The sequence below is a fragment of the Solea senegalensis genome, linkage group LG13 (assembly GCF_019176455.1).
Source record: "Solea senegalensis isolate Sse05_10M linkage group LG13, IFAPA_SoseM_1, whole genome shotgun sequence".
NCBI lineage: Eukaryota > Metazoa > Chordata > Actinopteri > Pleuronectiformes > Soleidae > Solea > Solea senegalensis.
Window position 1 is genome coordinate 17305877 of NC_058033.1, and position 15429 is coordinate 17321305.

Below are 15429 nucleotides of genomic sequence, written 5' to 3' on the forward strand. Positions count from 1 at the left end.
TATTTGAAATAGTAAATGCATCATTGGTTTTACTAGTTTACTCTTACTCTTTATACTGTTTACATTTATATAGACAGATATGGTCATCTAATCAGTACTTTCCTCACGGTACACTTGGATTGTTTTGTGATCTTTAAAAGCTTTCTCAGTGATGTTTTATTTCTTGTGTCTGCAGAACATAAACAATTGGGTTTAACATGGGAGGAAATACAGAGGTCAGAGAAAGGTTAATAATCCTGGAATTTGAATGAAGATTTTGCATGGTAGTTGAGATTAATATTGGAATGAAATAGATGGCCACCAGTGAAATATGACCTGTACAGGTTTTAAGGGCCTTCACTCTTTCCTGAGCTGTTGCCACTCTAGTCAAAGCAATGACAATACACACGTAAGTACCCAAGATGAAACTCAACGGAAGCCAAAGAAGAATAACATATAGAAATGTAGAAAAGACATTTGAAGGTGTTTTGTCATTGCAAGCCTGTCTGTATATCTGACGATGGTCACAGGAATAGCTGTTAACAACCACAGAAGACTTACAGAAGGACAGTCTTGTGAGGAGGCCGACTGCCGTTAGGCACAGAGCAATGGCAAAGAGCCAAAAAGAAGCAATCAAAGAAAACATGAACCTGTGAGTCACTCTCACTTGATAGTGCAGTGGGTACGTAATCGCAATCAGTCTGTCATAGGAGAGTGCAATCAGATTAAGAATCTGCATCATCAGAGTGGCATAGCAGAAGAAAAGGAATGTCAAGCAGTCACTGTAGGATATGTGGTTATTGTTAAACAGGAAGAGGTCAAGGACCTTTGGCACCAAAGCAGTGGTACCAAACAGGTCTGTAAAGGCCAGGTTAAAAACTACTATATATTTTGGAGTCCACAGATTATGATCCAAGTAAATTACAGTCATCACAACTGTGTTTCCCACCACTGAAATAATATAAACAAAAAAGAGAAAGATAAAGTAATAAATGACATTAGGTATTCCAATGAATCCACTTATTATAAAATATGCAGGACGCACAAAGGTGATGTTTTTGCCAAGAGCGGAGTTGAATAAGTCCATTGTTAAATTCTTGTCTGTGTTCAAATCTCCAACGCACAAGGACAGATGTGGAGAACACCAATGTGCTCTGTTAAAAAGTGAGCTTGTTTCTCTCTTGCTCCGTTTTATTAAAGTAGACATGACAAGCTCCTCTGTTTGTGACAGATACGGTGACGGCCTGATCCCTTGAGTCTACATGCAAGCATCACAAAACTCAATTACCTATTGCACCTGTTTCAGGTATTCAAAGAGGTCATTGTGCACTTTGAAAACATGTTTTTGTTTGTTTTCTTGTGGATCACAAGAAGAATAGTGCAGTAGTACATGGCCCTAAACTCAATTTACGCGATGGAATGCATTCTGGACACAAATCAAATATAGACATGATGGACGAATATTATTAGTCAATAGGTTGCCTGACCCAATCCCAGCAACCATGTTGTGGTCATGCATGTTCTGATTTAGTGCCATTATAGTGCCACAGTGCCATTATAAGCTGAGAAGGGTCAATGGCGTCATCTGGAGAATCTTAACGCTGATTGGCCATCGTGTCGACCGTACTGCTCGGCTGATGCCAAAATAGCATCTGTGCATTGACTTAGTATGTAAACAAAGATTTTAGCTTGCAACCTGTACAAAGTCCCTTTTCTCCACTATGTGCGGCTGTAATATTGTCTTCCTGTGTCTAACAAGGCACTAGTATCTTTCCCATTAACTAGGACAGCGGAAGTTTGTCGCCTTCTCACCAAGCCTGTATCCCCCTCTCCTGGTCGCAGCATACAGCTATGGCTTGAATGATTTGGCATTCTATTAGAACATTCGGGTTTAAAAGGCTTCACCTCAGACACCTCTCTGGGCCTGACTGGGGTAAAAATATTTTGGGCAGACATAATAGGCTTGCTTGTCTTTGGACCACTCTCAAAACCCTCAGACTTACCTCGTGCCACAGGCCTGAATGGAATACAACCCGGAAGTTATTGTTGCTCCGCCTAGCAACATGAAGTTCTCCACCTGCTCTGCCGCCCTCTGGCCATCCTGAGGGCTGTGTTTCCTCACCCAGACTTGGATGTCTGGTGCTTGACCTCTTCAACCAACCCATTTGCCAGCCTAATCCACTTTTGGAACAAATTCTTGAGGTGGGTGTACAGTTAACATGTAGTTTCTCCAGGCCTGACCTCGGGTTCATGGAAGCTACTCCAGTGATCTCGTACTTGTTGAATATGGCTTCCTTCATATACTCATAATCCATGGTATGTTCCATGTCCATTGCCACATAGGCACTCCATGCTATGCCATTGAGGTAGGGCACTATTAACACTGTCTACTAAAGAAGTTCTGTCAGTTCTGTATTAGGACTAGGTTGTACAATCCCTTAGTGATTTGCACTCTTGAGGTGTGAGGTGGGTTGGAGCAGGCATCCGAGAGGTTTCCGGGTAGGAGTCATGGAATTGTTTATGGGACAGAAGGGTTCAGGGCCTCATGGGGGTCATCGGGTGGGCACCTTCCTTCTCTGCTGTTTTGATGACAGGCCCTCAACACCTCCAGAAGGCTCATCGACAACACCTGGTGTCCCAGATGTGCCCCCCTCAGCTCTTAGCCCTTCTATGCCAAGGAGGCTATTTTGGAGCCCAGGTGGCATCTCTCCTCTTCACCCAGAGCCATCAGCTTGCCTGTTCAGCTGTATGTGAGAGGGCTTTGATGGCTTGGCGTTGGGCTTTACCTCGAATTCCCAACCCGAGACAACCCATTCACACACGGGAAGAATATGCCAACTCCATGCAGTAAGGCCCTTGTTCCAACACAGGCTTGTACCCGGATCTTTTATCCAAAGGGACTTACAAAAGAGGAATACGTTACATAGAAGTAGTCTTGGTGAACTCCACTAGATAGGAACAGTGGACTGATAGAGGGTGAGAGTGCCAAGGTGGATCCAAGTGCAGGGGAGGGGGTAAGGTAAGTGCTAGGACAGAAGATGCTCTTGGAAGAGCTGGGTTTTCAAGAGCTTCTTGAAGATGGACGCAACTGATCTGGTAGCGTGTTGGCACCGCCAGACGACAATCCTTTGATGAACAGAGTGGTCGAGGAGTGACATAAGCCTTTAGGCATTTAAGTAGGTGGGAGTAGACCCATGAAGCACTTTGTAGACTAGCATCAGTGATTTGAATTTGATGAGGGCGGCTAAGGGTAGCCAGTGGAGCTCAATGAACAGAGGGGTGACATGTGCCCTTTTAGGCTGATTGAAGACCAGGCACGCCGCAGCGTTCTGCACCTTCGATAGCTGTTTCACAGCACAGGTCAGGAGGCATGTGAGCAGGGCGTTGCAATAGTCAAGATTGGAGATGATTATCATGTTATGTCACTTTTTAGTCAGTAATCAGGCTTGGTGTCTCTTTAATATGTTACTGTAGAATGCATTGATGCAGCACATTATCACTGTTTTGTACGCAGCTATGAAGCTTTCAACATGTTTCATAAAACAATGTGTGTGTAACTGTTGCAGTGTGTAACTATTAATTGAAAATAAATGTCTGTTAGATTCAAACATTGTCAAAATGATTTCACACTAATCTGTCAGCTCCATACAATTCTCACTGTGTTTCTCATTCTTACAGTGTTTAGATCTCCCTCAGTCAGGTATGATGACATATCATGACAGAGCCTTACAGATAAAGGACACAATATATGAATGATATTATTTTCCAAACAGAACCATAATAATAATAATAAGCCACAAAATGGTGTCAATAACCATTAAAAAAACATTTGATCAGCAAAAATCTTTCATGTTTATTCATTCAAAATGAAATGACACTACAAATACAAAATCCCCTTTTTGTAAGTCTTAAATCATGAAATATATTCCAAGTGGACTGCATGATGAGACATTGACAGACCTTAAATAGTTTGCTGTATCTAATGTAACTGCAGTCATCACATAAACACAGGAGGTACAAATAAAATCAGTTAGCAGAAAACTGGTCCTATGACTGTATTTTTTTTTCCAGGTATTAGCTGAGCAATATCAACAAAAAACACCATGTATGATCTGATTCATGTCAAAACATTGATAGTAAATTATTTGAAATAGTAAATGCATCATTGGTTTTACTAGTTTACTCTTACTCTTTATACTGTTTACGTTTATATATATATATAGGCAGATATGGTCATCTAATCAGTACTTTCCTCACGGTACACTTGGATTGTTTTGTGATCTTTAAAAGCTTTCTCAGTGATGTTTTTATTTCTTGTGTCTGCAGAACAAACAATTGGGTTTAACATGGGAGGAAATACAGAGGTCAGAGAAGGGTTAATAATCCTGGAATTTGAATGAATATTTCCTCCCAAGGTATATGTGATTAATATTGGAATGAAATAGATGGCCACCAGTGAAATATGACCTGTGCAGGTTTAAGGGCCTTCACTCTTTCCTGAGCTGTTGCCACTCTAGTCAAAGCAATGACAATACACACGTAAGTACCCAAGATGAAACTCCAAAGAACCAAAGAAGAATAACTATTAGAAATACAGCAAAGACATATGTGGGTGTTTTGTCATTGCAAGCCTGTGAGTATAGAGGAGTATGGTCACAGAAATAGCTGTTAACAATCACAGAAGACTTACAGAAGAACAGTCTTGTGAGGAGGCCGACCGCCGTGAGGCACACAGCAATGGCAAAGAGCCAAAAAGAAGCAATCAAAGAAAACATGAACCTGTGAGTCACTCTCACTTGATAGTGCAGTGGGAAAATTATAGCAATCAGTCTGTCATAGGAGAGTGCAATCAGATTAAGAACCTGCATTAATACAGCGACAAAGCAGAAGAAAAGGAATGTCAAGCAGTCACTGTAGGATATGTGGTTATTGTTAAACAGGAAGAGGTCAAGGACCTTTGGCACCAAAGCAGTGGTACCAAACAGGTCTGTAAAGGCAAGGTTAAAAACTACTATATATTTTGGAGTCCACAGATTATGATCCAAGTAAATTACAGTCATCACAACTGTGTTTCCCACCACTGAAATAATATAAACAAAAAAGAGAAAGATATAGTAATACATGACATTAGGTATTCCAATGAATCCTATTATAATAAAATATCCAGGACGCACAAAGGTGATGTTTTTGCCAAGAGCGGAGTTGAATAAGTCCATTGTTAAATTCTTGTCAGTGTTCAAATCTCCAACGTACAAGGACTGATGTGGAGAACACCAATGTGCTCTGTTAAAAAGTTAGTCTGCTTCTGTCTTGCTCCGTTTTAAAGAAGACATAACAAGCTCATCAGAATAAGTTAATTGTGCACTTTGAAAACACATTTTTGTTTGTTTTTTTGTGGATCACAGGAAGAGTAGTAAATTATTTTAAAAACTTGTATTTATCATTGCATCATTGATTTTACAATTTTACTGTCACTGTTTATACTGCTTACTGTTTATATGTAGAAAGAAATTATCATCTAATCAGTACTTTCCTTACCATTATCTTGGATTGTTTTGTGATCTTTAAAAGCTTTCTCAGTGATGTTTTTATTTCTTGTGTCTGCAGAACATAAACAATTGGGTTCAACATGGGAGGAAATACAGAGGTCAAAGAAAGGTTAATAATCCTGGAATTTGAATCAAGATTTTGCATGGTAGCTGAGATTAATATTGGAATGAAATAGATGGCCACCAGTGAAATATGACCTGTACAGGTTTTAAGGGCCTTCACTCTTTCCTGAACTGTTGCCACTCTCGTCAAAGCAATGACAATACACACGTAAGTACCCAAGATGAAACTCAATGGAAGCCAAAGTAGAATAACTATTAGAAATAAAGCAAAGACACGTGTGGGTGTTATGTCATTGCAAGCCTGTGAGTATAGCGGTCTATGGTCACAGAAATAACTGTTAACAGCCACAGAAGACTTACAGAAGGACAGTCTTGTGAGGAGGCCGACTAACAGGAGAATCACAGTTATGGCAAAGAGCCAAAAAGAAGCAATCAAAGAAAACATGAACCTGTGAGTCACTCTCACTTGATAGTGCAGTGGGAAAATGATAGCAATCAGTCTGTCATAGGAGAGTGCAACGAGATTAAGAACCTGCATTATCAGGGTGACATAAAAGAAGAAAAGGAATGTCAAGCAGTCGCTGTAGGATATGCGGTTATTGTTAAACAGGAAGAGGTCAAGGACCTTTGGCACCAAAGCAGTGGTACCAAACAGGTCTGCAAAGGCAAGGTTAAAAACAACTATATATTTTGGAGTCCACAGATTATGATCCAAATAAATTACAGTCATCACAACCATGTTTCCCACCACTGAAATAATATAAACAAAAAAGAGAAAGATATAGTAATACATGGCATTAGGCATTCCAATTAAACCACTTATTATAAAATATGCAGGACGCACAAAGGAGATGTTTTTACCAAGAGCGGAGTTGAATAAGTCCATGTTAAATTATTGTCAGTGTTCAAATCTCCAATGCGCAAGGACTGATGTGGAGAACACCAATGTGCTCTGTTAAAAAGTGAGTTTGTTTCTCTCTTGCTCCGTTTTATTAAAGAAGACATGACAAGCTCCTCTGTTTGTGACACGGTGACGGCCTGATCCCTTGAGTCTACATGCAAGCATCACAAAACTCAATTACCAATTGCAGCTGTTTCAGGTATTCAAAGAGGTCATTGTGCACTTTGAAAACATGTTTTTGTTTGTTTTCTCATGGATCACAAGAAGAATAGTACAGTTTATGTGATAAAATATATTCTGGACACAATCAAAAGTAGACAAGAGGCACAAATATTAATCATTCAATAGGATGCCTGACCCAATTCCAGCCTAAACACTATGAACTAAACAATGTATTATTGGCCTGGTAATTGTGGTATAATCCTATATTTTCCAAACATCACATATCAGACCAAAATAAACAAGACTTTAAGTTTCTTAATACCTGCATTTCCTGGAGATTAATTCCCACCATTTCTGCACAAGTAAATGGGGGCAGTGATATAATAATACGGATACCAACTGTTGTAAAACACCAAAGTTGATGAAGAAGAAGAAGACATATAGTAAATTATGTGACTGATTTTAGGTTTTGTTTTAGCGACCGATGCAATCCAAACTGCTCATGGATCACTGGAGCAGAATTATACTGGCAACCATGCTGTGGTCAAGCATGTTCTGATTTGGTACTGGACTAAGGCAGAAAAGAAGCAAACAGTCTGTGTTTAGTTTCTGAGTCTGAATCTCAAGGCACATCCTTGTCAATGTCTACTTTGCTTGAATTAACTTTTGTTACCTGCAGCATAAAGTGTCGGTGTGTATGTGGCAAAATGGTAGGAGGTGAGGACAAACCGACAATGGGCTAGCGTTAGTGGTAAGGTAAGTGCTCGGACAGAAGATGATCTTGGTAGAGCTGGGTTTTCAAGAGCTTCTTGAAGATGCACGACCCTGATCTGGTAGCGTTCAGTAGGTCGTTCCACGACACATGAAAAGAGTCTGGATTGTTGTGTGCGAGGTGTTGGCACAGCTAGACGACAATCCTTTGATGAACAGAGTAGTCAAGGGGTAACATAAGCCTTCAGGTGAGCATTTAACCCTTACGAGTTCCCAGTCCATTTTTCAGCCATTCTGTTTTTAATTGTTAAGCCATTTTGGCTGTGTTGAATGAATATAGCTCAAATTTTCCAGAGGCTATAAACTTTTCTTTAACTTTAGAACTGTCTCTGTTTCTCAAATTAGCTTAAAATGGCTAAGCTATTTAAGAAATTCCTAATGTGTTCCTCGTGGCAGAAAACGCCACCTTCCCAGAAACAGCTGTAAAAACATTATATAGTAGATACAGTATTAAAGTCTTTTAAAGCTACTTCTGCCTGAAATATACATATAAAATACTAATAATATTTTTGAAAATTTAAACCTTTAAAGGCCTGTTTGTTTTCACAACTCACAACTTTTCTATCTAAAAAAAACCAAAGAAACGACGATAATTTCCGTAAACTACAATTCAAGTAGTATTTGGTTATTATCAATATTAGGCCTTAAGATGGGTCAATAATTGGCAGCAACATTAATTTTCTTGCATTGTTGGTTTTTCTGCAGTGCCAGATTTCAAACAAACTTACATCATTTGTTCCTAGGGCCAAAACACACCCCATTGAAAACCATTGAAAATGTCCAAATAAAAAATGGACCTGACTATTTTTGATCCCACATTCATCTTAACATAAAATAATGCATTTTATGTTAAGATTTCATGTTGGACTACTAGCATTAAATAAATGTTTCTATAATTGTCCACCAGGTGGCACTACTTTTTTCCCATTCAAAGCATGCAGCAAATTTTCACGGTTTTCTGTACACGTTTCTTGCTACTTAAAGGATATGTGTGTTCCACCATTGATGTTGGATAATGGTGTATGTATTAAAAAATGTGTGAGCATGTATTTTATGTTCAACTTCATAAGAAGTTTTTCTTCGAAGACCATACTCTGCATTATAAACCTATTCAATAATAAAAAAAAACAAGTAGCCTCTCAGCACTTCAAAGATGCCTCAGCAGCAGCTTAGGTAGTTCTAGTATGTAGGTGCACTGCAGCCATGGTTATAAGTATGAGCAGTAGTGTAGGAGTAATCATTTTGGAGATGGAAAGACTTTACATCACACAGGAGACTTTGCAAATGACTTTTGGAAGTAATTATGAATGAATGAAGCCTCAGAAGTAGAAACAGACAAGCTGTAGTCCAATTCCAATTCATCTGAAGATGAGTGTGAAGTGGAGGAGGATGATTATTTTGTGAAGATACACACACTGGTCTCTTACATCCCCTGTGGAGCCAAGAATGTGCTACTCCAGAAACTAGCATTGAAAGTCCATCAAATATTACAATAGATGCAAAGGTGTCGATAACCTTGATCAGGTAGGTGCCATTACGCATCAGTTATACATCCATTTATTTATTATTACTCTAATGTTCTAAAATATATGTAGGTTTTTTTGTTGCAAATTTGCATTTTTGGTATAAAATAAATAATATGTGTATCATGAGAAAGAATACTTTGATACATTTTTTTATATTATTGTTTTGAGTGTTATTGGTTGTTTTTTTTAGGTTGTAATAGCGGCCACTGGCCCTTTTCACAATCTGGTGGACATTTCACTGTACAACACCTTTTGTACAGTGAAACCTCTCCTCTTGTACACATCAAGAGGAGAGGGCACCTTCCCTGCTCATTGGCTGCTGCAGGAATGGTTGCATATCTGCAGGGTGCTGGTGCTGCTGCTGCTGCTGCTGCTGCAGGCCCTTTTCTCATTAGTAAATGTGCAGTGCCATTTTTGCACTGAAAGAAAGACCAGAGTTGGCAGCACCTGCTGCAAATGTGGGGAGTTTACATGCAAAGACCACAGCCTGACAATTTGAAGTCTCCCCTCCACCTGAGCTGGACTCTCACACTCACACAGACACATGCTGCTCACTCACTCAGACACTCGGTCAGTAACTCACTCACTCACTCAATCACTTACCATCAGCCATCTGTATCTTTTGCCATCTTCCCAAACTCAACAATACACCTAACTGCCCAATGTTTCATATTCAATGTTTATATTTCAGTGTTCATCATTCAATGTTCGTCTTTGCAAAATTAATGTTTTTTTTTTTTTTCTGGTTCAAACTATTCTTTTATTTCTTGTTTATCTTAGAATAAAATAGGGTAATACTTATTTAGTAGGAAAGAAAAATATTTTCCTTGCAGTAGCAGGTGTAGTGAAAATCATTGTATATCATTATAGGTAGTACTTTACTCTTCCTCTTTATACTGTGTACTTGTATACTGTATGTATATAGACAGATATGGTCATCTAATCAGTACTTTCCTCATGGTAATCTTGGATTGTTTTGTGATCTTTAAAAGCTTTCTCAGTGATGTTTTTATTTCTTGTGTCTGCAGAACATAAATAATTGGGTTCAACATGGGAGGAAATACAGAGGTCAGAGAATGGTTAATGATCCTGGAATTTGGATGAATATTTCCTCCCAAGGTAAATGTGATTAATATTGGAATGAAATTGATGGCCACCAGTGAAATATGACCTGTGCAGGTTTTAAGGGCCTTCACTCTTTCCTGAGTTGTTGCCACTCTAGTCAAAGCAATGCAGACTAGAGTAAGTACCCAAGATGAAACTCAACGGAAGCCAAATAAGAATAACTCTTAGAAATACAGCAAAAACGTATGCTGCTGTATTGTCATTGCAAGCCAGTCCGTATAGCTGACCATAGTCACAGAAATAACTGTTAACAACCACAGAAGACTTACAGAAGGACAGTCTTGTGAGGAGGCCGACTAACAGGAGAGTCACAGTTATGGCAAAGAGCCAAAAAGAAGCAATCAAAGGAAACATGAACCTGTGAGTCACTCTCACTTGATAGTGCAGTGGGAAAATAATAGCAATCAGTCTGTCATAGGAGATTGCAATCAGATTAAGAATCTGCATTATTACAGCGACATAGCAGAAGAAAAGGAAAGTCAAGCAGTCACTGTAGGATATGCAGTTATTGTTAAACAGGAAGAGGTCAAGGACCTTTGGCACCTAAGCAGTGGTACCAAACAGGTCTACAAAGGCCAGGTTAAAAACTACTATATATTTTGGAGTCCACAGATTATGATCCAAGTAAATTACAGTCATCACAACTGTGTTTCCCACCACTGAAATAATATAAACAAAAAAGAGAAAGATATAGTAATACATGGCATTAGGTATTCCAATGAATCCACTTATTATAAAATATGCAGGACGCACAAAGGTGATGTTTTTACCAAGAGCGGAGTTGAATAAGTCCATTGTTAAATTCTTGTTGGTGTTCAAATCTCCAACGTACAAGGACTGATGTGGAGAACACCAATGTGCTCTGTTACAAAGTGAGTTTGTTTCTCTGTACTTTGCTTGAATTAAATTTTGTTACCTGCAGCATATAGCATTGGTGTGTAGTCTACTAGTAAACTGCATTTCTTTTCACCATCAACCAAAACATTGTTGTGGAATCGTCTGCAGAGAAGAAACCACCGTTATGTGAGGTTTCAAAACATCATCCATAGCCAGACACAACTTGAGAACCACCTCCAACGATTCTTTTGCATGACAGGCTCGATACAAAGCTGGTGTTATGAAAACACACAAGACGGCAGCTTCTTCTCTGCAGACAAGAGATGTAGTGCCATAGAACTCTGAGTGTCCACAAAAAAAATCATAGGTTTACCCCTCCATTATGAGCTGAGTCTGGTCGCTGGCAAGTATGTGACATCATCTGGAGAATCTCAACAGTGGCTGTACTAGTGTCTTCCTGTGTCTAACAGGGCACCGGTATTGTTCCCATTAACTAGGACAGGCGAAGTTTGTCGGCTTCTCACCAAGCCTGTATCCCCCTCTTCTGGTAGCGGGACACAGCTATGGCTTGAATGCTTTGGCTTTCTATTAGGACAGTCTGACTTAAAAGGCTTCACCTCAGACACCTCTCTGGGCCTGACTGGGGTAAAAATATTTTAGGCACACATCCTAATAGGCTTGCTTGTCTTTAGACCACTCACAACCCTCAGAGCTACCTCTTGCCACAGGCCTTGGATGGAATACAAGCTGGAAGTTCTTGTTGCTCCGCCTAGCAACATGAAGTTCTCCATCCGTTCTGCCGCCCTCTGGCCATCCTAAGGGTTGTGCTTCCTCACCCAGACTTGGATATCTGGTGCTTGACCTCTTCAACCAACCTTTTTGTTGATCTAATCCACTTTTGGAACAAATCCCTGAGGTGGGTGTACAGTTAACATGGAGTTTCTCCAGGCCTGACCTCGGGTTCATGGAAGCTCCTCCAGTGATCTCGTACTTGTTGAATATGGCTTCCTTCACCCACTCATAATCCATGGTATGTTCCATGTCCATTGCCACATAGGCACTCCATGCTTTGCCATTGAGGTAGGGCACTATTAACACTGTCTACTAAAGAAGTTATGTCAGTTCTGTATTAGGACTAGGTTGTACAATCCCTTAGTGATTTGCACTCTTGAGGTGTGAGGTGGGTTGGAGCAGGCATCTGAGGGGTTTCCGGGTAGGAGTCATGGTATTGTTTATGGGACAGAAGGGTTCAAGGCCCCATGGGGGTCATCGGGCGGGCAACCTCCTTCTCTGGTTTCGCTGACAGGCCCTCAACCCCTCCAGAAGGCTCAACGGCAACACCTGGTATCCCAGATGTGCCCTCCTCAGCTCTCCTTGGCACAGCCCTGTCTGCCAGAACAGCCATGCACACACACCGAGAATATGCCAACTCCATGCAGTAAGGCACGAACCCAGGTCTTTTATCCAAAGTGACTTACAAAAGAGGAATAAGCTACATAGAAGTAGTCTTGCAGAACTCCACTAGATAGGAGCTGCACGCTGCAGCGTTCTGGGCCATCGGTAGCATTTTCAAAGTACAGGTCAGGAGGCCTGTGAGCGTTGCAATAGTCAAGATAGGAGATCATTATCATGTTAAGTCAATTTTTAGGTCAGTAATGAGGCTTGGTGTGTCTTTAATATGTTACTGTAGAATGCATTGATGCAGCATATTATCACTATTTTGTACGCAGCTATGAAGGTTTCAACACATTTTATAAAACAATGTGTCTAAATGTTGCAGTGTGTAACTATTGAAAATAAATGTCTGTTAGATTCAAACATTGTCAAAATGATTTCACACTAATCTGTCAGCTCCATACAATTCTCACTGTGTTTCTCATTCTTACTGTGTTTAGATCTCCCTCAGTCAGGTTTGATGGCATATCATGACAGAGCTTTACAGATGACGGACACAACATACAAATGATATTACATATCAAACAGAACCATAATAATAACAACAATAATAATAATAACACTAATAATACTAATAATAATAATAATAATTATTAGTATTATTATCAGCCACAAAATTGCATCAATAACCATTAAAAAACATTTGATCAGCATATATCGTTCATGTTTATTCATTCAAAATTAAATGATACTACAAATACAAAATCACCTTTTTGTAAGTCCTAAATCATGAAATTACATTCCAAGTGGACTGCATGAAGAGACATTAACAGACCTGGAATAGTTTGTTGTATCTAATGTAACTGCAGTCATCACACAAACACAGGAGATACAAATAAAATCAGTTAGCAGAAAACTGGTCTTATGACTGTGTTGTACATACCATAAATTTCATCATTGATCATTTCAGGTATTAGCTGAGAAATAGCAACAAATACCATGTATGATCTGATTCATGTCAAAAAATTAGTAGTAAATTATTTTAAATAGTAAATGCATCATTGGTTTTACTACTTTAATGTTACTCTTTATACTGTTTACGTTTTTATATAAAGACAGAAATGGTCATCTAATCAGTACTTTCCTCACGGTAATCTTGGATTGTTTTGTGATCTTTAAAAGCTTTCTCAGTGATGTTTTGATTTCTTGTGTCTGCAGAACATAAACAATTGGGTTTAACATGGGAGGAAATACAAAGGTCAGAGAATGGTTAATGATCCGGTCATTTGGATGAATATTTTGCATGGTAGCTGAGATTAATATTGGAATGAAATAGATGGCCACCAGTGAAATATGAGCTGTGCAGGTTTTAAGGGCCTTCACTCTTTCCTGAGCTGTTGCCACTCTAGTCAAAGCAATGACAATACACACGTAAGTACCCAAGATGAAACTCAACGGAAGCCAAAGAAGAATAACAAATAGAAATAAAGCAAAGACACGTGAGGGTGTATTGTCATTGCAAGCCTGTGAGTATAGGGGCCTATGGTCACAGAAATAGCTGTTAACAACCACAGAAGACTTACAGAAGGACAGTCTTGTGAGGAGGCCGACCGCCGTGAGGCACACAGCTATGGCAAAGAGCCAAAAAGAAGCAATCAAAGAAAACATAAACCTGTGAGTCACTCTCACTTGATAGTGCAGTGGGAAAATAATAGCAATCAGTCTGTCATAAGAGAGTGCAATCAGATTAAGAACCTGCATTGTCAGAGCGACATAGCAGAAGAAAAGGAATGTCAAGCAGTCGCTGTAGGATATGTGGTTATTGTTAAACAGGAAGAGGTCAAGGACCTTTGGCACCAAAGCAGTGGTACCAAACAGGTCTGCAAAGGCCAGGTTAAAAACTACTATATATTTTGGAGTCCACAGATTATGATCCAAGTAAATTACAGTCAACACAACTGTGTTTCCCACCACTGAAATAATGTAAACAAAAAAGAGAAAGATATAGTAATACATTGCCTTAGGTATTCCAATGAATCCACTTATTATAAAATATGCAGGACGCACAAAGGTGATATTTTTGCCAAGAACGGAGTTGAATAAGTCCATTGTTAAATTCTTGTTGGTGTTCAAATCTCCAACGCACAAGGACTGATGTGGAGAACACCAATGTGCTCTGTTAAAAAGTGAGTTAGTTTCTCTCTTGCTCCGTTTTATTAAAGTAGACATGACAAGCTCCTCTGTTTGTGACAGATACGGTGACGGCCTGATCCCTTGAGTCTACATGCAAGCATCACAAAACTCAATTACCGATTGCAGCTGTTTCAGGTATTCAAAGAGGTCATTGGGCACTTTGAAAACATGTTTTTGTTTGTTTTCTCGTGAATCACAAGAAGAATAGTACAGCAGTAAATGACCGTTAACTCAATTTACGTGATAGAAAAGATGGACAAATATTAATCATTCAATAGGTTGCCTGACCCAATCCCAGCCTAAACACTATGAACTACACAATGTATTATTGACCTCCTAATTGTGGTATGATCCTATATTTTCCAAACAACACATATCAGAACAAAATGGCCAAGACTTTATGTTTCTTAATACCTGCATTTCCTGGAGATTAATGTCTACCATTTTTGCACAGTTTCAAATGTGTAATGACTATCACATAAGGAGAGGGACAACCAAAAAAGAAGCTGAAAATCCAGAAGTAAATGGGGGCAGTGATGTAATAATACAGATACCAACTGTTGTAAAACACCAAAGTTGATGAAGAAGAAGACATAAATATAGTAAATTATCATGTGACTGATGTTAGGTTTTGTTTTAGCGACATATTACAGATGCAATCCAAACTGCTTATGTTATCACTGGAGCAGACGTTATACTGGCAACCATGCTGTGGTCAAGCATGTTCTGATTTGTTGCTGGACTGAGACAGAAAATAAGCACAAAGTCTGTGTTTAGTTTCTGAGTCTGAATCTCAAGGTACATCCTTGTCAATGTCCACTTTGCTCTAATTAGCTTTTGTTACCTGCAGCATAAAGCGTTGGTGTGTAGTCTACTAGTAAACTGCATTTCTTTTCACCATCAACCAAAACATTGTTGCACTACATGT

At 39.3% G+C, this 15429-nt stretch overlaps 5 protein-coding genes across 6 annotated transcripts in view; all 5 read right to left on the reverse strand.

The window, feature by feature from the left end:
* LOC122779573 (olfactory receptor 146-like) overlaps nucleotides 1-6612 on the reverse strand; it is a 20101-nt gene extending 13489 nt beyond the window's left edge. The window contains exon 1 of one of the 2 annotated variants that reach the window (XM_044042055.1): nucleotides 5533-6612. In XM_044042055.1, coding sequence (XP_043897990.1) covers nucleotides 5533-6477 — 945 coding nt within the window. In that variant the 5' untranslated portion in view covers nucleotides 6478-6612. The remainder of the gene's footprint in view (nucleotides 1-5532) is intronic. The other variant, XM_044042054.1, reaches the window with a different exon arrangement.
* On the reverse strand, nucleotides 88-1149 carry LOC122779580 (olfactory receptor 51I1-like). Its single transcript, XM_044042064.1, has one exon. It carries the CDS (start codon nucleotides 1064-1066, stop codon nucleotides 146-148), a length of 921 nt encoding a protein of 306 aa, XP_043897999.1. The 5' UTR covers nucleotides 1067-1149; the 3' UTR covers nucleotides 88-145.
* Nucleotides 4237-15429, reverse strand: part of LOC122779571 (olfactory receptor 6C4-like) — an 18167-nt gene continuing 6974 nt past the window's right edge. Inside the window, exon 2 of the mRNA XM_044042053.1 lies at nucleotides 4237-4531. Within this exon, the coding sequence (XP_043897988.1) occupies nucleotides 4405-4531 (127 nt within the window). The 3' untranslated portion in view covers nucleotides 4237-4404. The remainder of the gene's footprint in view (nucleotides 4532-15429) is intronic.
* The window catches only part of LOC122779575 (olfactory receptor 6C4-like), a 21629-nt gene continuing 16078 nt past the window's right edge, over nucleotides 9879-15429 (reverse strand). Inside the window, exon 2 of the mRNA XM_044042058.1 lies at nucleotides 9879-10059. Within this exon, the coding sequence (XP_043897993.1) occupies nucleotides 9887-10059 (173 nt within the window). The 3' untranslated portion in view covers nucleotides 9879-9886. The remainder of the gene's footprint in view (nucleotides 10060-15429) is intronic.
* The window catches only part of LOC122779564 (olfactory receptor 6C4-like), a 17444-nt gene continuing 15048 nt past the window's right edge, over nucleotides 13034-15429 (reverse strand). The window contains exon 2 of the mRNA XM_044042044.1: nucleotides 13034-13877. Within this exon, the coding sequence (XP_043897979.1) occupies nucleotides 13434-13877 (444 nt within the window). The 3' untranslated portion in view covers nucleotides 13034-13433. The remainder of the gene's footprint in view (nucleotides 13878-15429) is intronic.

Coding starts and splice junctions, on each gene's coding strand:
- LOC122779580 (XM_044042064.1), bottom strand. CDS start 1,066: ATGGACTTATTCAACTCCGCTCTTGGCAAAAACATCACCTTTGTGCGT.